Here is a 22,523-nt window from a genome sequence, read left to right as displayed (position 1 = left end):
AATAAAATAACTTTTTTTCAAAAAAGTGATCAATTATTTATATGAACTATAAAATAATGTTCCTATGTGGTGTTTCAAGTTTTTCATAATTCACATTTATACATGCAGCACATCCCACATTACTTCCCTTAATAACTCAATCTCAATTTCTTACATTTAAAAAAATATTTATTAACTAAATATAATGTGAAAGTTTATTATGTCCGTTCAGGCCTTCTTCGCTAGGGAGATGCAACAAGCAAAAATAAAGTAGACAGTCGTACGATTCCGATAACCACTGAAAGCCAGCAGCGAGCACGTGGTCCTACCTTCAGGGGGTAAACTGTAGAGCTGGGCCACAGGTCCAGTCACAGGAATAACTGGTAACTGGAAATGGAAAGAACTTTTAATTGTTGGGAGTGGCAGGCGATTTTTAGGGAAACACTTCCTCATGATCAGACTGGAGGTGTTAACAAGAGGATCGAGGGTCCTGACAGCCAAACATTCCTGTTTTTTAAGAAAAGAAAAAAAAAAAAAATAGATCATGTGCCTTTGATGAATAACTGACCCAATTTTACATTGCTTCAGAAAGTAATACATTAATATTTTCAAGAGGCAAACATCACAAAAACCAGTATTTTTAAGGTAATTATAAAAAAGCTTTGACTAATCAGAAGTATCTCTTGGTAAGTAAGAACCTCACACGGCAAATTTAGTAGTAATTTTCCTTAAATATTTTAACAAGCAGAAATCAGTACCATCTTCAGGTACCAGAAGTCACAAAAGTACTATGTAATATCTATGAGTGACTTTAAGGGGCCATTTAGCAAGCCTAAGGCATAAAATAAAAAAGAAAATTTAAGGGAAGAAGAAAAAAGAAAAGAACCAAGAAGGATAGTAAGAAATTAAGAAAGCTGTAAAAAAATAAAAAAGGAACATGCTTTTGGTTGAGCCTTTCTCAGAATTCTATCATTTATCATGCAACAGCACCCCTAATGAGTTGGCTGTTCAACTTATGAATAGGCTGAATATTGATATCACAATTTTAAGTTTTAAGAGTTTAATCTGCTATCCTGGTATCTAATTTTGAGAAGGGCTAGTGGATAGGGGATTTAAAACTATTCCATGTAACAGAGCTATTATTACTGACAATTGACACTTAAATGGCACTTTGATACCCTGTGAAGTTTTCAATATGAATCTTCACATCTGACCTGTCAAAACAGATGAGAAATGAAGGCTCAGAAATGTGAAGTGGTGTAAACAAAGTCACCCAATTCTTCCTCACATATCAAATATCCACCACTGTCTCAATTAGGAATAGTAAAAATGATTGATCTAGAAAAGAAAAGCTAAGAGTAAACATAAAACGTGTGCTCGTTTATCTTAACTACTGTCTTGTGGAAAGAGATTATTGTTGTATGTAACACCAAGAGGGCACAACCAAGATGGTCAGCTGGAATTTTCAAAAATACAGATTTCTTCCTAATAATTATAGCCTTCCTAAAACAAAAGGGTTAAACTGCAATATCCCCAGTTCCCATAACTGACAGTCTGCCACAGACGCTAGAAAGAATCCTGCTAAAGATATTGTCAAGAAGGCATAAGACGGCTGGCAGAACTAGAATCCCTAACTTCAGGTTTCACTTTTGTAACTTCGCAATTTTATTTATTTATTTATTTATTTATTTATTTATTTATTTATTTATTTTTAAGAGGAACTATTTTTATTTTTTATTTTATTTTTGTTTTTGGGGGGGGTAATTAGGTTTGTTTACTTATTTATTCTTAGAGGAGTTACTGAGGATTGAACCCAGGACCTTATGCATGCTAAGCATGCGTTCTACCACTTGAGCTATACCTCTCCACTGTACCTTTGCTATTTTTAAATGTTCTATCCAGAAGGAAGACATTGAGAACACTTGCAAACAAGTATAACTACTTAACCAGCAATAAAGGGTTCATGAATACGTATGAGGGGGACATACAAAACTGAATACAGACAAGTGCACATCTTAGAAAACATGGCTATATGGAATCCCTTACTACCCAGTGTATACATTTATACATTTTCCTTTTATCTATGGGAAAAAAATATATTGCAGAGATGTGCACTGAGCACTTTCTCCAACTCAGTCTGAGGTCACATGTGGGAAATGATTGTGCCTTTTGGGATTTTGCGATTTTTAAAAATATATTTATCATACTTTTTGAGTATTTTTAGAAATCTTAAATTTTCTTAAAAACCAAATCCTATCATTAATAATCTCAGTAATAGAAAGAAAATTAAAAACTCACTTGTGAAGTGTTATAAAGGATTTTCATCCCATTGGCATCAATAAATGCTTTTCTTCCCAACTTGATGTTTGTAACACTTTTCAAACTCTGTAAAATTCCTTTCCGAATGAGCATGTTCCTATGCCGATTATCATGGCGATGCCAATCTACATAAATTGTTAAAAGGACTTGGACATATCCTCTGTCTACAGCTCTCCTGGCATTTGTTTCTTCAACAAAAGAAAATCAAGAAAGAGTATTTCTTAAATAACAAGAGACAGTGGTAGAATAAATCAAATTAAAAATATAACCACAATACTGTAATGAATTCTTATCATTCTTTTTTTCAAAAAAAAAAAAATACGGCAACCACATATTTAAATATTATTTTATCTAACAACACAAATATGATAAGTTCCAGATAGCAAATTACAATTTTCCAGAAACCCGCCCATTTACTGTTTTGTGGTTAATAAATATCAAAATATCTTTAATACAATTAAGGCCATATTTTTAAACGTAATACTAACAAAACTTTCATATATTTTAAAACTAATGAATATACTGTCTTTGACTATACCAAGTGGAATGTATAACCCTTTAACTTACTAGCTGTGAATATGATTTTGTTAAAAGCCACTATCATTATTGCAACTTCTATTACAAACTTTGTGTCCACTGAAATTAACTCCATTGGATTGTAGCTCCTATTACAAATTTTATGTGTTTCTACTGAAATTCATTATTTTAAATTTTAATTAACCCCCACATTTATATAAATATCCATGCTATCACAAAGCTAAATTTAAAATACTTAAACAACTTTTTAGTAAGTGAAATGTAAGAAACATTATATGATTAGAAGATAGTGCTTTCTGGTTCTTAATTTTTTAATGTATGAAAACTACATCAAAACTTTTTTGTAAACATTCCATTTTATTGGGGTAAAATTAACAGAAATAAATTCACAAATATGATTTATTTTATTATTTTAAAATGTTAATGTTTAAAATTTTTAACCAAAAGGGTACATTTCACTAAGATGGGAGCAAGGGAATCATATTATAGTAACATCCTGAGACACCCAGCGCCACATGGGTGGGCCAACTGTAAGGGTGCAAGATGATGTGGAATACCAACCCACCTGAGGTTGCTTAGTTACAGGGAAATGCCAATCTCCTCCTCATCTAAGTTTACGTATAAAATGACCCTTGGCTCGGGGCATGGACACTAAGATAATGTAACAGTAGCGCTGGGCTGCTTTTAGCTGCCGGAATTACTAGTTTCTAAGTGTGCTAACACATACCTAAAACATAAAGACACTGAGATCAACAAACTTATTAATGCCCTCTCATAAATTATGTACTGGCATTAGTGAGCTGGAGGAAACTCACGGCGGGCGGGGTGGGGTGTTTCTTCTGTAAAAGGTTTAATACCTCTACTGTATCTGGAAGAGCTAGTCTGCTATAAGGCTGTGACTATCTACAAAATCAGTTAAACAGTTTTGACTAACAATAGTTTTAGGTATTTTAAATGAATATACACACTTTGTTTATACCAGGTGGGATATACAATTTAGCTTACCAGCTTTTAAGTATTATTAGTAATACTTAAAAGATATGACTATCATAATGTCAATGTCATAATGACTATTAAAAGACATTGTGATCACTGGAACTCCTGTTACAAACTGTGTTTCCACCGTAATTCCCAACAGCCTAAATGGTATTTATGAGAAATACTTAAATTCTCTGTTAAAGATCGAATAAGAAACTTGCCCACAACTGAAAAACAGATGTCGGGTGACATCCTAAGAGAAGTGAACACAGCCATCTGCAATCTAGGGTCGTTCTGTCAGTTACTTTTTTACCTAATGGAGTAAACAGATATTTGCCTACCATCCTCCTCTGAAGGAGAGGAAGGGAGGAAGTAAAAGAAAGATTACTCTTTAAAACTGAAGATACCGGCATTTCTGTCATTTTAGGCTAATTAATTTCTATAAAATACTTGAAACTTAAGAGAGTTCAGTTTTTACTGATTTAGAATTACTGACTTCGTCATCTGTGATTCTTGAAAATTAGTAAGCTGTAATAAGAGTTTAGTTTTAATAGCTATTTTAATCTGAAGATTAACTTCAAAATTAGTATGGGCATTGATTTAAATAATTTGAACAACAAGGCAAGGCAAGTACATCAAAGCAAGGCTATAAATATCATTTGAAATTAATCCAAGTATTCTAATCTTGGTCTAAAGTTTATCACATCATATATGAAAATAAAGCTACATGGCTAATCTAATTGAATACCACATATTTCATTTCAAAGACAAAACTGTTAACTGAATTTTATACACTCTAGCATATAATACTCATACCCAAGGTAATTTTTTTAATTTAATAAATCATTACCAAGTATCAGATTTTCAGTCAGTCATTTTCTACCATTCAAATAAACAATTCTGGTCATTCAAACTTAAGGGCAAGTTAGTCTCACCCTTGATAGGAAGTTTTAGGGAAAGATAACATTGAAAGCCATTAATCCAGATCTTTGGGACTAAATGTTAACTGTGGTTAAAAGAAGATGTTAATTTAATCAATCAATTCGAATGGGAGTAATAACAAGAATTAATGTTTAAAATATAGAGACTGAGTATCATGGAGAGAAAAAACACATAATGTGGATGATTACTCTTCAAAGGCATCATACATAGGACATTTCCTCCAACGCTTCAGTTCTGTGTTTTAGTTTATAAATGCATTTAATAAACTGTGTATTTACATGACTAGTCATTTTTAATGTTAGAAGTATGAATTTACAAAAGAAATAAAATTTCTAACATGAGGGTTCTAAATAAAAGTTACACGTTATATAAAGACAGTAGTTGTCTATGTAAGATACTCTTCCTGGTGAATGTTCTCAATGCCATGTTAGCATTCTTTTTAAAAAATGATACTATGCAATATTTACATATTACTTTCCTCTACTAACAAGGCTTTATGTTTACATAAATAACTTACAAAAAGGAAGTCAATGGACTTGAATACATTATATAAATGTACAGAATAAATTACAGTTTAATAAACATAAATGACACTAGTTATGATGTGTCTCAAGTGTACTAAAAGATAAAATCAACTTTGACATTAAATTATTATGAACAAGCTTTATAACCATAAACTACATCTACATTTCCAGTTTCTTTAACATAGTAGATAGAATACTCAGGAAAACAGTATCTAGTATTTCTAGTATTTAAAAACTTACTTGATTTTAGCAATGCAGCAAGAGTGTCTAAAGCAACCCTGTCAACATGAGAAAACACAAACAACAACAAAACTAGTAAAATTAATCTACAATAGTAAATTCATACAATCTTTTCAGATAAGTAATTAGTATCTACTCCAAATGTCATTCCTGTTATAGTCAATCACATATGGTGTTTCTCTGTATGCATCTCTTCCTTTAGGTTAAAATCAGATCGGAGGAAGACTGAAATATCAACCAAAAAACACCACACACAAAAATTTTTTTAAGAAGAAAAAGAAGGAAATTCCCAATGTCTAAGTCTTTATATTGGAGGTTAGATGAATGGACTCAATCCCTGTGCCTGTACTTGACCCTGACAGAGTTCACAAAGAGATACTATAAAGAATCATAGGCTCTGATTCACAAAAAAAAATTTAAAAACAAGTTCTAATACAAATAAAGTTTGTAACTAGAAAGTTCTATTGATACTTGTAGCCATCTCACTTTAAAGTATCTTAGCTTTATCAAGCAATAATCCTAATAGTTAAGGTGACAACAAATGTAAAATATTTTGAAACTAGGAGGTCTAGGGAGAGGAAGTATGAGCCCTTAACATTTTTCAGCCCTAAGGCACCAAAGAGAACAATAAACCTAATGAATATCTAATAGTTCTTACTGCCCATTAGAGGAAAAAGGAATAGGAAAAAAAAAAATTGAAGGCAAGTGTATTTTCTTTGAATATAAATTTGCGCTAACACAGTGAAATCAATGGCCATTAATCAGCTTTAAATATATATATAAGCATCACTGTGAACATCTGTAATTAAAATAATTTTTAAAAAGTGAATTCTTGAAGAAGTGGCACTTACTTTCAGTAACTTTAAAAATATAAGGCTACATACTACAGTACCTCTTAGGAAGATTTCAACAAGTATAATTAATTTGCATAAAGATATGTACAGTCAAATTTAAGCATTTCACTCAACACTGAGCATTTGTTGAATGCCTACTAGATACCCACAGTAGCAGGTTCTTCATGAGTGCAATAAAATTAAAAAACAAAGGTATTTTTTTACACAGATAATTTTACAATGTAGTAATGTAATAAAATGTACACATCTATGAAAAAAACAACTCAAGAAATTAAAACCAAAAAACATGGTAATAAGTAAATAAAGCTGCATACACATTAGTGGTACACTGTGTGATGAGATGTGGATAAAGGTAAAGAGTATAATCAATCAGAAAATTTAAGACGGATACTGGTTTAAAATGGATATTGGCTGATAGTAAAACCTGAAATAATCCAGGACTAAGCACAAAGTATGTGCTCATTTATAATAACTGCTCATTACAGCAACCCTCTAGAGCAACATGTTAATAGTTACACTTCGATTTATTGACAGAAATAAAGCAACTATATAACCTTTATTTATGATAACATTTGTAAAATAAAAACAAAAGTTTATGTTCTAAAAAATACAAGTTCATGCCTATAACGTTCTCAAAACTGAAGTTTTGGTAATGGTGAGTTAAAGGCAAATGAAAATTATAAAATTATATACACAATGTTCATGGCACCGAATCATAAGTAAGAAACTTTCCATAATCTTATAATATGTGCCAATAAAATGTGCTAAAGGTTGTAAAACTATCAGAATAAGGATAACTTTTAAATTAGTCAAAATTAAACAAAGAATTAAATGGATCTTCTAAATTAAAATGGCAATTTGGGGCAAAAATGGAAAAAAAGACTTCAACAAAATCTGATAAATGCCAAAAATTGTTACAGGTGCCTTGTATACATGTTTTAATTAAAAAAAAAATCCTAGTCCATAGAATTAGCACATTTTATGGCTAAGGAAACTAAGGATTTACGAATATAACATGCTTAGGCTAACATAAAAACTAAATGATATGGTAAAAGTATAATATAAGCTTCTTGCTGAGAAAGGAAATCATAAAATGAGAAATGCGAGTTTCCTTCAAAAAAGGTATGTAGAAGTCCTAACCCCCAGGACCTCAGAATGTGATCTTATCTAGAACAGGGTCACTGCAGATGTAATTAGTTAAGATGAGGTCAGATGGGAGGATGACCTTAATCCATCCAGACTGATGCTCTTATAAAAAGAGACAAAGACTCTTTGAACACAGACACACAAAGAGAGACACCAGATGATGGTGGAGGCAGAGACGGAAATGCTAAGGAACACTAACTTCGGGCAGCAAGCCACCAAAAGCTAGGAATAAGCCAGGACGGATTCTCTGCTGCAGGTGACAGAGGGAACACTGGCCCTGCTGACGAGCTGACTCTGAACTTCCAGCCTCCAGAGACAATAAATTTCTGTTATTTTAAGCTACCAAGTTTGCACTAGGTACTTCGCTACAACAGCCCTGTGAAACTAATACAACCACTTAGATGCAATCACTCGTAAGGAACTCAGGATTTTCCAATTTACAGCTGAGTTTTCATTCAGACTTTAAAAAATCTTAACAGTACTTTCAGAAACAGACTTTCTCCCTGCTGGCAGCTGTTTATAACACACCTGAACCAAATAAAAGTGCTCTGACAGTTTCTAACCCTTAAACTACATGTTTTCTTGTTGATGTTCATTCTTCAACACTAGCGAATCTGGGACACGCACCCGATGATTTCTGCCCATCACGTCTGTTTCATGGCTCCTCGAGATTAAAAGCAATTATGAAGTTTGGTGCAGAGTCATCCTGATATATTTACCAAAATGTCATTTAAAAGGTATTTTTTAAAACTTCAGTACAAAAGAATTTCTGAAATCCTATGTCACTTATAAGCCAGTAGGAATCTATAACATAAAAGTTACAAAAGAATGATAGAATAATTAATGTATTGAAATGCAGAGTTTGTATTATGTTAACTGATTATAAGTTCTCGGCACCAACATTTTATACTTTGTCATATTTTTTCCAATCTTCATATGTCCCACACAGAATAATACAACTGACACTGGTTTAAAAAAGCAGCCTTTGGGTTATTCATTTAGGAGCAGTGACAGAGGAAAAGATTAAGCCCCAGATACTCATGGAGTTACTTTAAATTGGGGGTCAATCCTTGTAAAAATAACTCCAAACCTGTGGTGAAACTCACAATAAATTTCGGAGTTGCTTCCTTCTAGATGAACAATGTTTAAATCCAAAACCTAAAATTCGAAAGAAAAGGAAATCCTAAAAAGGGAAGCATCACCCTTCAAATAAATAACATCCTTCAAACCTCTTCAACTAAATGCAGGGTGTTGTGTAAGGGGAGGAAGAACTGAGGCTCAAACGTCCTAAGGGTCAAGATTGTTTAATTACAGGGGAGACTCTATGATTATTAAAAATGATAAAGGAATTAAGATATAGATGTTTGGTCTATGAATGGTTTATCCTTTTTAAAGTAAAAATGAAGTAAAAAATTTTTCTTTTTAAAATATAGAGAAAAGAATGAAGGGGTGATTTAGATAACTATATTCCTTCCTCAGAAGCTTAGACCCACTGTTTTCTACAGGAATTTGGATATATTCCATGCTGTATGTTATAAAGATATTTGTGAAATGTTGTTTCCCTAGGAACTTTTTATATTAGATTTGATCACTTGGTTACAATAGAGTAATACAGACCTTAAATAGGAGATCATAACCATGAGAAAAAGATTAATTATAAAGTACTTTAAAGATCAAGGGGAGAAAATGTATAAATTTTTTAAAACAAAGAGTATGTTTTTAGTACTAACTAGGATTCATTCACATCCACATTACTACATTACTTATCTAAACTAACTACATTGTATTTACAGCGACATCGTGCTCATTACAGGAATCATCTCACTAAATCCTCACCACGGTCTTATGATGTAGGCACAAATACTACCATTTTACAGACAGGAAACTGGGGCATAGTAAGTTAGGCAACTTACTTCATAGCACGCAGCCAGTAAGTGACAGAGGTAACGTGCAAACCCGGTTCTGCCTGTGTCCGGAGCCCACTCACTACCTACACCAATCCTGGAGTTGGTTCACTAGCTTGTCACATTTCCCTATCTTGTCACATTTCATCAGACGCATAATCTTTATATAAGTAAATATGTTAAGTCATCCCACCAAGTCATATTTAATAAATAAGTACATGTGCAAGTAAACGCCCATTTTCAGGAAGAGTACAAGCTAAAATATTTTACCTTTATTAAGGAAGGGTGAAAAGACTGGATATGTTCGAACCCTTATTTGTTTGTAAAATTTAACCAAATAGTTGATGTGGACAGATTCTTCCTTATAAAAGGATCACAGCTAATGAAAATAGAAAGAATGAGAAAACTAGGAAGGTCACTATTTTGTAACCCCTTAAGAAATAATGGATCTAGGCAATGTCAAGAAATACTGCTAAGTCACTAGGTGAAAAAGGATGGACCAGTTCAACTCAATGATCTTAAGTGGTGCAAAACAGAGGCCCAGCACCACCTAGGAAATATTTTTACCATTTAAATAAAAAGAACCCAAATCGAATCAAGATTCTAGCGCCATCAGTCTACAGAAAATCTGACGGATAAACCTGTAAGTTAAGTGACCCCAGGATAGTCATCCTTGTTGGGACATTCTATTAGACATCACCCAGTTCCTTCAACAAATAAACAAAACAGAACCAAAAAAAAAAGGACGACTGTAACTGACTGCAAAAGATTATAAGACATATCAATCAATAAGAATGTAGAGCCGTTATTATTTGGATCCTGATTTGAGCAAGCCAACTTTAAAAAACAAACACATTTCTTAGACAATCAGAAAATATCAGACGATCTTAAGGAATTACCAATATTGTTGGGCAATGGAACGATATGGCAATAACACTAAAAGAAAAAAGTTCTGTGTCTGACAGTGCTCATACTAAAGAATTTATAGAACAAATGTAATGGTTGATATTTGCTTTAAAATACTCTGGAGGGGGGAGGGTAGAGAAGGGAAAGATAAAATATAAAATGGCAGAATGCTGATTACTGTTGAAACAGGTACATCAAGGTTCATTATTCTATTTTTGTGTAGGTTTGGAAATTTCCTAAATATAATGAGGAATAATGTGTGCACTGAGTCAAACAAACCAACCATAAAAGGGCATTTTGAGACAACTGGAGAAAACTAAGCATACTGGATTTTAAATTGTGTTAGGAATTAATCATTTTGTTGAGTATGATTATAGTATCATGGTATTTTGGGGGAAAATGAGAAAATATCTGGTATTTGTTTATAGAAATTCACATATATGAATAACATCTATGATTTGCTTAAAAATAAGTAAAAGTCTGGAGGGGAATATATGGACAAAAATGGCAGAATGTTGATAAATGTTGAATATAATAAGTAATTCAAGATAGTTTAATACAAACATTAAATTTGTTTGAAAAATTTCCTAATAAAAATTTTCTTAAAGGATGACCATTAGTATGGCTTAATAAAATACTAAATCTAACAAAATAACTGGAAACTACTTTCATTTCTCTGAGGCTGAAAGACTTACAAATGAATATACATATATTTGTGGGCAAGTATATATATGTCATATATACACATATATATACACACACACATATATAACATATTTTGAGATATATATACACACCTCAAAATAAGAAAAAAAAAAGAATGGCATTATTTTGACAAAAAAAGAAACGTATAAGTTTAAAGTATGTCTAGATAACTGAGAGAATGAAAGAAGTAGTCATTAAAAGATTGTAAAACAGGGTAGGAATATAGTAGGCACTCAATAAATGTTTCTGATTGAATGATACTCTATAAATTGTCTTTTTTTCCTATTATAGTACCTAGGAATGTTCAAAGCCTAAATTTCCATAACACTATGTCCAATGAATTTAAAGTTTTCTAATTTTGATATATGTTTGAAGATTAAACTTTATATTAAAGAAAGTCTTATCATAATAAAATCACTATTTAAGATCTAAGAAAGGACCCTAGATCAATTTAACTCAACCAGCTCATTGTACAGATCAAGATGAAAAGGCCCAAAATAACAAACTGATATACCTCTACTTACACGTAAAACATTTACTCACTTCATAAGCCCCGAATTCTTCTTACTAAATGGTCCGATGATTTTAAACATCAGTTCCACAACTCCATTTTTCCCTAGAGATACAGAATTCACAGCTGGGAGAGAAGGGGGAAAAAAAAAGTGATTTAAAAACCTTAGTAAGTAGAAATGTGTATGCTCGTAATACACCAAGAACATATACAAATTGTTTAGCAAATGTGAGCTTGAGTCCCTCATAAAGTCCACCTTAGTCAATATCCGAGCGGAAGTTTTTGTTTGTTTTTTGCTTTATCTTTCTGTGGGAAGTTGCAGGGACACTTGCAGTTACATGTTGTTAAACATAAAGCATCAGACAAAGGTATGCCAGTGGGAAGATGAGGTGGGAAAAGAAGGCAAACAAATTATGAAGGGTCCTAGAAGGTGGTAATCCTTTCAGCTACAGGGAATTGCCCAGAAAGAACAACAAATTAGATCTGCATTTTAAATACCAGTCAGATCTAACAGCACTCTAGGAAAGAAGGATTTGAGAGACACATTAGGAGGCTGTGGTCTAGGTGAGAGGTAATGAGAACCTTAACTAACCATTTACTAGCCTTCTGGTGGCCAATTCAATAAAATGCCTCCAAAAATGGAGCACTTAAGAGTTTTGTCTGGATGATTTTAGTTTCCTCTGTATCTGTTTATTACTCCATGATCTCTCCTAATTTTAGTCTGTTTAGTCTTCCTTTTCCTTAACTGAGGTATTCAGTGACTTACCTGTTTTATTTTTCATCCAATTGTTTTATTTTTAAAATCAACTTTTTAAAATTTTATGTATGTTTTTTTCTACTTCATTCCTCTGCTTTCCTTGTGTTTATTCCTCTATTCCTAATTTCTCTGTTTAAACAGCCAATTCATTCATTTCCTTATGCTCTTTTAAACTACATAAGTGGTAACTATTTAAGTGTTCAAAGCTGTTTTCCTCTGAACACACCTTCAGCCATACTGTCAAAGTACAGATGCCGATAAACAGATAAATACACACACGTGCATACACATACCTACCACTCTGATTTTGCAATGATGTTCTGCAATAACACGCACTCTACAATTTCAATTTCAGGTGTTTTGTTAACCAGTCGAATTCAATAATCAGGGAACAGAGAGAAAACCCATACCCCAGAGGTTTAGGACCTAATACTATATTAATGAGAGAGAAAGAGGATGTGTGTGTGTCTGCGTGTGCTGGGAGACACTTCATCTGAGGCCATCTCTGTGTGATCGCCCCTCTCTCCAGCTTCCTCAGAGGCTCCTGTACTATTTATTTTCAGTTCTGCTACACCCCTCCCCTCCCCCCGTTGATGCTGAAGATAATTATCTCAGTGACTAGGCTGCCGCATGCCTTCCTTCTCAATTTTCCACTCTCTGTGAAAATCCAAACAGGCACACCCAGTTTCTCCAGCAGCCAACGCCCTCATGTTCCCTTGTATATTTTACACAGGCTGCGAACTCATGCCCCCACTACAGGCCTTTACAAACTGGGGGAACTCATGAGAATTCTCGAGACTTTGTAAACTCACCTTCTTACCCCACATCACTTTTGTGGTGGGGGCGTTAGGGTTACAAAGAGCCATAGTAGATATTCTTTTTCCTTGTCCACAAATTGTAGAGACTTATGGAGTAAAGGTACTTTTTAATTTTCCTTCTGTGTAACTTCACAACATCAAGTTAACTAAAAGCTGCTCTGAAATACTCACAGTTGGCAGAATATACTCGTAAAAGTTGAAGACAAGGCAAAACCAAGCGATGATTCTGCAAATTCTGTTTGACCAAATTCAGGGTTATATTTAGAGCTCCACTGATTCTAGCTTTCACTCCAAATTTTTTGTCTGTTTAGAAAAAAAATGAACAAACACAATTTATTCATATGTTACTTCTGAATAAAACGAAAACGACATAAAGCAATGAAATTCTTAAAACTTATGAATTCATATTATCAACTATAAAGTTGATCTGAAATATCTAAAGCAGTAATAATTTTCTTTTATGACTTTAATACTACTTAAACTTTTAAAACATGTCTTGAAAGAAGTACTAAGGGGCAGGTAGGGCGTAGGGCAAGGGGACAGAGGCTGGAGCAGCCCAAAACTAGACTATTATGAAAGGATTACCTGACCCACCCTACACACATAAGTCTGTCCACTTCAGTACATTCAAAGGAACACCATCACATGGTCAAGGAGAATTGTAAAGAATCTAAATTTCCATTACCAACATTACTTACTTAATATTGACTGTATTCTTTTCAGATTTATAAAGAATATAAATTAATGACAAAATGAACAGCTTACACAGAAAATAATCTAGAAAATATCAAATAAATTTTCCAAGGGATCTAATTCCTAACATAGAAAAGGAAGAGAAGAAAAGAAATTCCTGATTTTTATTCTTACAGAAAGATTAAATTAGTAAAAAAAAAAAAAAATCTGTATAACAAGAATTTAAGAATGTTAAGATTTTAAGCAAAGTAAGCAAGACCAGCAGGCAGAGTTATTTCATCAACAAGAGAAACTTTTAAGTCAAAAAGATCTAATATTCCTGAGGGGAAATTACTCTCAGCTCACAAGGAAAAAAAAATAGAAATTATTCAAGAAATTATTGTATAATGTCTTTAAATAACATAAAAAGTGGAAAAGTAGGACAAATAATAAAGGAAATAGCACAGATTCAGAAGTATAGAGGGAAATAAAATTAAATGAGCTACAACTTAAAAGGGATGCTAAAGAAATAAAAATATAAATTAAATACATCAATGTCATAATTTAATTTCATGGAAGGCAAAAGAAAGATAATCTGGTTCTAAACAGAGGAGAAAGCATGATATAACAATAAATAAGATTTTCTAATTTTATTTTTCATTTTTAGCAAAAATCTCAGAAGAGAGCCCTTAAATCTCAAATATAAAAGTTAAAGAAAAATAAGAAAGAGCTAATATATTTTTAAAATAAACGGAATACATGTTTAAGTCTAAAAGTCCCTAAGATACCCGGAAAATTAAAGTCATCTCAGGGATGCTTTCTTTAAGACAATGCTTTTTTTTTAATATTTTATTTATTTATTAATCACTTTTTTAATTTGATTATTTTACTTCAGGGGGAGGTAATTAAGTTTATGTATTTTTGGAGGGGATACTGGGGATTGAACCCAGGGCCTCCTGCATGCTAATAAATGCTAAGCATGTGCTCTGTCTACCAACTTGAGCCTCTCCCCCTAAGACAATGCTTATTAAGAGCATCATATAAATATTCATATAATAAAGATATGCCTTCAACAGACAAAAATATATAAACTATATACACATACGTAGACACTTTGTAGAAAAAGCATTTAGGCCAAACACCTTAAAGTTTGAAATTCATATGCATGCCACATGGCAATGGCAGACCTCTTAAAAAAACATACTTCAGAGTTTAGGGAATCATTTCAATCTTTGTGCAGACAGACAACTATAAACTGAACCAGATTCTAATCAAAGGATGTCTTTCTCTGTTAACCCAATCTAAATCACCTTCCTCCTTATTTTATAGCCTATGTTTTCTCAATTTGTATTGTTTAATATTCTGCATGTCTTACTGTTATAATAATTGGTCTTATAATTTTTTAGATCTCTTTTGGTCTTCTTAACTAGACTGTAAGCTTTTTAGGCACTGAGACCGTGTAGCACAAACATGACTATTAATCAAAAGCAAACACATGTTATCTCCACGTTCCTCAAAGCACTCCCATCCATACTCCCTCCTTCAGCCTCAAGAACATCCATGTTATTTGTATCCTTTATACACATATACATGCCAGGGACGCACACACACCAAGACACACTTCTGATTTTGACATCTTTTTTTCTTCCTTTTTTTCGCAATAGAATTACTCATTTTTTGCAGGTCACTAGTTGACTATTAAAAGCATTCCATGACGAAGGCCAAGAAAAAGCAGTAGCATTTTAGATTTAAAAATTTACCAGTTTCAAGGCACACAGAATCAATGTCACAAAAATCGTTCCACATTTGACAACCACACAAGTGAAACACTTACCTTTTGGTCCAATCTTTGCAAGAATAGAATGAATCTGCACCATTAACTCCTCATTGAGAGGAGACTCTTTGCTGGCGTTCATAAGTAACTGTAATAATATTTGTGAACCACCTTTGGAGACTAAGAAACTCGCTCTTCGACCTCCACCTAAAATGTTTTTTGAAAGATATCTGTTGAAACTGCAAATCCTTCCATAACATATTCAGTATCACAACTTTTTAGCTTTCAAGAAATATTAAAAGTGATGACTTCAAAAATCACAAATACCACCAAAATAAAATGTTTTTATTTTATTTATGTTAGTTAGAAAATAGCACAGACAGTAAATAAAAGTGATGCAAAACTACGTTCAAGGTTCTGAAACACGTGAGTTTGAGGGATACTAGAAGATACCAAAAACAAAGCAACAACAAACAGTATGACATTTCAGTTTCCAAGTTCCAACGCTCAGAATAGCCTCTATATGAGTATTAGAAAATTCCAAAGCACACATGATGCATTGCTGATCATTGTTTACAAACAGAAATTAGACCAAAGAAAACAAAAACTTACCAGCTGACACCAGCTCAACAAGAATGCTTAGGATATTAAGTGTAGTTTGAAGATCTTTCGTGTTCTGAAATAAATAATTTATTTGCTTAATTAGAGCACTGTAAATCTGTGATGCCCAAACTTTTCCTGCCTGTCAAGAACTACCTATGTTTTATAGATGGCCTTTCCGGTCTCTCTAAGAACAAATGTATTCAGGTTTTCACTATTCTTACATATCACTTCAGTCATTTCTTATTGCTCTTAAAAATTTTTACAAATCATCTGAGCTATTATTTTTTTATTATCAACAGGAATTAATTTGTCATTTGAATTCATCTATTTCTACCAAATAGATGATACAAATAAATGAATCAAAATATAAAAGACACTACAAAGTATACATGGTGACTACTCAGTCACCTAGCTCTGCTCTCAAAAGGTAACTGTGTTATCAGCTTATGTATCCAGCCAAAGATAATGCACATGTGTAAAAAACAACATGTAAATATACAGGTATATACACATTTATTTCTCCAAATGGTACTACTGCTCTATGGATAACTATTTTGAACACCAGTATTTTGACATGTCAAATAAATAATTTCTTCATCCTTTTTAAGGGCTACAGGATATATCCCATTATATGGCTATACCACTGTTTATGTAACCAGTCACCTATAAATGGAGTATTTAAATTTTTTTAATCCTTTGCTACTCAAAAATTGCAACCAAAACTATGTACATACTAAGTACATGGGAGCAAGCAAAACTATACATGGGATAAATTCTTGGAATTTCTGGGTCAATGATATGGGCATTTATTTTGATGGATATTACTAACTTGCTCTTCATGGAGCAATTTACACTCCCACCAGCAGTGTAAAAGGGTAAATATTTCCCAAAGCCTGGACAACAGATCTAATAAGAGAATGTGTTAAACACTGTACTTTGATTACATTTCCCTTACTAACAGCAATGCTTGGATGAAGAAAACCACACAAACAGCAGAATCATGGCCTATTCACGGAAATGCCTCACTCCCAGAGTAGAAGGATTTTACAGTGTTTATACAGACAAATTTCACAATTGTGATGTATCAGGGACTAGAATGGGACTCCTACTCTTCCCCTCTCCAAAAGAGAATGAGTGTTGTCTCTGCTTCACCATTTTAGCTCAGAGACCAAATCCAAATCCAGACCAAAAAGAGGACCAAGCATTAACCAGAGGCTCTGATCTTAGCAATGGAAGTATAAATTGGACCACTGACTCACTGGGGAAGGATCTGGAAGAATGAGAGAGACAGACATTTGTTTAAAAAAACAAATGCTATGTGCTCAGCAAAACGATTTCATCTTCTTCCCGGGTTCACAGCCAAACCACATTTCCAGCTCTTTTGTTATTAGGTTTGAGCCATGTGACTGCATTCAGGCCATTGGAATGTGAAGGGAAGTTGCACTGTTATCTCTAGGACTTATCCAGACAAGTCTCTCATATGTAATTTGCCACCTCCCATCTCTGCTGACCTCAATAAATTGTGACATGAGCAAGCAGAAAAAAGGAGGGGTAGCAATACTCTTTTCAGACAAAACAGACTTTAAAACAAAGGCTAAAACAAAAGACAAAGAACGGCATTATATAATAATAAAGGCATCAATAGAAAAAGAAGATATTACACTCATTAACATATATGCACCCAATATAGAGGACCTAAATATATACAGCAAGTACTAACAGAGATAAAAGGAAAAACAGACAGTAATACATAATAGCTGGGGACTTTAACAGATCATCCAGATAGAAAATCAAAAAAGAAAAATGGTCTTAAATGATAAAAGAGGCCAGTTAGAGTTAATAAATATCTATAGGACAGTACATCCAAAAACAGCAAAATATACATTCTTTTCAAGTGCATACAGAGTTTTCTCCAGGATAGACCACACACATGGCAGGCCACAAAACAAGTCTCAACAAATTAAGAGGCACATGAAAAAATGTTCAAAATGGATAATTATTATAGAAATGGAAATCAAAACAACAATGAGACATCACTTCACACTGTCAAAATAGCTATCATCAAAAACTCTACAAATAAATTCTGGCTTGGATGTGGATAAAAGTGAACCCTGTACACTGTTGGTGGGAATGTAAATTGGTGTGGCCATTGTGGAAAACAGTATGGAGGTTTCTCAAAACTAAAAGTAGAACTAACATATGACCCAGCAATTCCACTCCTGGGTATATACCCAGAAAAAAATGAAAACACTAATTCAAAAGGATACATGCACCCCAATGTTCACAGCAGCATTATTTACAATAGTCAATATATGGAAGCAATCGAAGTATCCATAAACAGACAAATGGATAAAGAAGATGTGGTATATGTACACGATGGAATATTACTTGGCCATGAAAAAGGAAATTCTGCCATTAGCAGCAATGTGGATGGACCTAGAGAATTTCACACTAAGTGAAGTCAGTCAGACAGAGGAAGACAAATATTGTATAATATCACTTATATATAGAATCTAAAAATTAATACATAGGAATGTATATAGCAAAGGAAACAGTCTCACTGATACAGAAAACAAACGAGTGGTTACCAATGGAGTGAGACAAGTGGGGAGGGCACATTATGGGTATGGAATTAAGAGTTACAAACCACTATGTAAAAAATAAATAGACAACAAGAATAGATTGTATAGCACAGGCAGTTTTAGCCATTATCTTGTAATAACTTTTAATGGAGTGTAAACTGTAAAAATACTGAATCACTATGCTATATACCTGAAACTAATATAATACTATAAGTCAACTATTTAAAAAAATGAACTGACTCCCTGATCTTTTTTTTTCTGCTCTATTGAGACAGAATTTGACAAATAACACTGTTTAAGGTATATCATGTACTCACTCATTCCTTATTCTTAACATTGCACTGAATAAACATAAAATCCTAATTCTTAATATGTCCTGCTGATCTACCCAAAACTTTTATAATAGCACAGAAATTTAATTATTATAAATATAATATACCTATTCGGCCAATGTATGAAGTGAATTTAATCATGAATATATATCAACAATACAATGAGAATTTCCAATATCACTCATTCATTTTAAACTAAAGATGTAACTAATATTTTATTTTCTACTACAAATTAGAATGGCATGTTAAGATGTAAAATACAGCTATCATTATAATCATAGTGAAATACACCTAGAGGCTTACCTAATGTGTATTAGAATGTTTATACCACCATTCCAGATGATAATTTAAAAAATAAAACAAACTTCCAATCACTGGCTCTACTTCTAGGATAAAAATTTTAGACTTCACATTTTTTTTTCTCAGTACTGGTTGATATTAATAGCTACATAATTAAAGCCCATCAGTAACTTACTTCTAATGTTGATAGCAGAACTTCCATTCCTGTAGAACCTTTGGCTGTCATTTCTCTCCTTGTTTTTTCTGAAAAGTAGAAAAGAAAAGTTTTCTTCTAAAAAATGAAAAAATCACATATAGTTTAACCGTATAGTTAATGTATAAAAACATGAGATAACATATATAACATCTAATCAACAAATCTCTGTTGGTCCAGTAAACATTCTAAACTGGTTCTACTAATTTGAGAGGGTTTTTTTGTTTTTGTTTAACTGGTTCCTTTAGGTATAAAGTTGGGTTTTTTACTTGAGATTTTTTTTCATTTCCTGACGTAAACCTGTACCACTATAAACTTCTCTCTTAGAACAGCTTTTGCTGCATCCCATAGATTTCAGATTATTATTTTCATTTCATTTGTCTCCAGGTATTTTATTTCCTCTTTGATTTCTTCAGTGATTCACTTGTTTAGTAGCATCTGGTTTAGCCTCTACATTATTTGTGTTTTTTTTGTAGTTGTTTTCTTGTAGTTGATTTTAGTCTCACAGCATTATGGTCGAAGAAGATACTTGATATAATTTAAGTTTTTTTAAATTTACCAGGGCCTATTTTATGGCCCAGTATGTGATCCATCCTGGAGAATGCTCCATATGCACTTGAAAAGAATGTGTATTTTGCTTCTTTCAGACGGAATGTTCTATATATCAGAATGCTTTCTCTCTCTCTATATATATATATATATGTATACATATATATATATGGCATGTTAAATAAAGCCCCCTACTATTACTGTGTTACTGTCAATTTCTCCCTTTATGTCTAGTATATTTACTGTATATATTTAAGTATTTCTATGTTGGGTACATATTTATTTACAATTTTTATATCTTCTTCTTGGATTGATTCCTTGATCGTTATGTAATGTCCTTGTCTCTTATAACAGTCTTTATTTTAAAGTCTATTTTTGTCTGATATAAATAATGCTACCTAGCTTTCTTTGGATTTCAATTTGCATGGAATACCTTTTTCCATCCCCTCACTTTCAGTCTGTGTGTGTCTTTAGATCTGAAGTGAGTCTCTTGTAGGCAGCATATATTCAGGTCTTGTCTTTCTAGCCATTCAGTCACTCTGCATCTTTTGATTGGAGCATTTAGTCCATTTACATTTAAAGTAACTACTGGTATGTATGTTCTTACTGCCACTTTGTTCTTTTAGGGTTGTTTTTCACATCTTTTTGGCTCATTCTTTTTTGTTGTTGTTCTCTTCCCTTGTGATTTGATGACTATCTTCAGAATTGTGCTTGGATTTCTTTCTTTTTTGTGTAGCTATTATAGATATGTGGTTTGTGGTTACCATGAGGTCTTTATATAGCATGCATATATATACATGTGATTGTTTTAAGTTGCTGATCTCATAATTTCAAATGCATCTTAACAATTCTGCATTTGTACTCTCCTTCCCTCATGATTACTGTTTTTGATATCATATTTTACATGTACTTGTTTTCTGTCTCTCACTTTAAATCAAGAGCAGGAAATGATTGAGTTTAGTGAGGAAGGCATATCAAAAGCTGAGAGAGGCCAAAAGCTAGGCCTTTTGCACCAAACAATTGGCCAAGTTGTGAATGAAATGGAAAAATTCCTGAAGGAAATGAAAAGCACTGCTCCAGTGAACACACAAATGATGGGAAAGTGAAATAGTCTTATTGCTGATATGGAGAAAGTTTTAGTGGTTTGGATAGATCAAAGCAGTCACAACACTCCCTTAAGCCAAAGCCTAATCCAGAGCAAAGCCCTAACTCTTCTTAATTCTATGAGGGCTGAGAAAGGAGAGGAAGCTGCAGAAGAAATATTTCAAGATGTTGATTCATGAAGCTTAAAGAAAGAAGTGGTCTCTGTAACATAAAAGTGAAAAGTGAAGCAGCAAGTGCTGGTGTAGAAGCTGTAGCAAGTCATCCAGAAGATCCAGCTAAGATCATTAATTAAAGGGGCTATACAAAACAACAGATTTTCAATGTATACAATCCAGCCTTATACTGGAAAAAGATGCCACCTAGGACTTTCATAGCTAGAGACGAGAAGTCAATGCCCAGCTTCAAAGCTTCTCTTATTAGGGACTAATGCCTCTGGTGACTTAAAGTTGAAGCCAATGCTCATTTACTATTCCAAAAATCCTAGGGCCTTTAAGAATTATGCTTAGTCTACAACGCCTGTGCTGTAACAATGGAACAACAAAGTCTGGATGACAGCACATCTATTTGCAACATGGTTTACCAAATATTTTAAAGCCTACTGTTGAGATCCACTGCTCAGAAAAAAAGATTCCTTTCAAATGGGACTGTTCACTGACAATGCACCTGGTCACCCCAGAGCTCTGATGGGAATATACAAGATTAATGTTCGTTCTCCTGCCTGCTAACACAACACCCATTCTGCAACCCATGGATCAAGGAGTAATTCTGACTTTCAAGTCGTCTTATCTAAGCAATATATTTCATAAGGCTATCACTGCCATAGATAGTCATTCCTCTAGCAGATTTGGGCAAAGTCAATTGAAAGCCTTCTGGAAAGAATTCACCATTCCAGATGCCATTAAGAACATTTGCAATTAACGGGAAGAGGTCAAAACAGCAACATTAACAGAAATTTGAAAGAAGCTGGTCCCAGTCCTCATGGATGACTTGGAGGGGTTCAAGATTTCAGTGGAGGAAGTAACTGCAGATGTGGTGGAAACAGCCAGAGAAACCAGAATTAACAGTGTAGCCTGAAGATGTGACTGAATTGCTGCAATCTCATAATAAAATGTTAGCAGATGAGGAGTTGTTTCTCATGGATAAGTAAAGAAAGTGGTTTCTTGAGATGGAATCTACTCCTGTTCAAGATTACTGAAGTAACAACAAAGGATTTAGAATATCACAAAACTTAATTGATAAAGCAGCAGCAGAGTTTGAGAGAATTAATTCCAATCTTAAAAGAAGTTCTACTGTA

The 22,523-nt window shown here is 33.2% G+C and overlaps 1 protein-coding gene across 1 annotated transcript in view; it reads right to left on the bottom strand.

Annotated features, from left to right (window-relative positions):
- The window catches only part of AGTPBP1 (ATP/GTP binding protein 1), a 133,237-nt gene that overhangs the window by 76,673 nt on the left and 34,041 nt on the right, over positions 1-22,523 (bottom strand). The window contains exons 4-11 of the mRNA XM_032477488.1: positions 19,559-19,626; positions 16,179-16,242; positions 15,627-15,773; positions 13,292-13,423; positions 11,578-11,671; positions 5,520-5,557; positions 2,278-2,486; positions 309-486 (exon numbers count right to left, since the gene is read on the bottom strand). Of these exons, the coding sequence (XP_032333379.1) occupies positions 309-486; positions 2,278-2,486; positions 5,520-5,557; positions 11,578-11,671; positions 13,292-13,423; positions 15,627-15,773; positions 16,179-16,242; positions 19,559-19,626 (930 nt within the window). The remainder of the gene's footprint in view (positions 1-308; positions 487-2,277; positions 2,487-5,519; positions 5,558-11,577; positions 11,672-13,291; positions 13,424-15,626; positions 15,774-16,178; positions 16,243-19,558; positions 19,627-22,523) is intronic.

Source organism: Camelus ferus, chromosome 4 (assembly GCF_009834535.1).
Source record: "Camelus ferus isolate YT-003-E chromosome 4, BCGSAC_Cfer_1.0, whole genome shotgun sequence".
NCBI classification, from domain to species: Eukaryota; Metazoa; Chordata; class Mammalia; order Artiodactyla; family Camelidae; genus Camelus; species Camelus ferus.
This window is presented reverse-complemented; position numbering and strand designations above follow the sequence as displayed.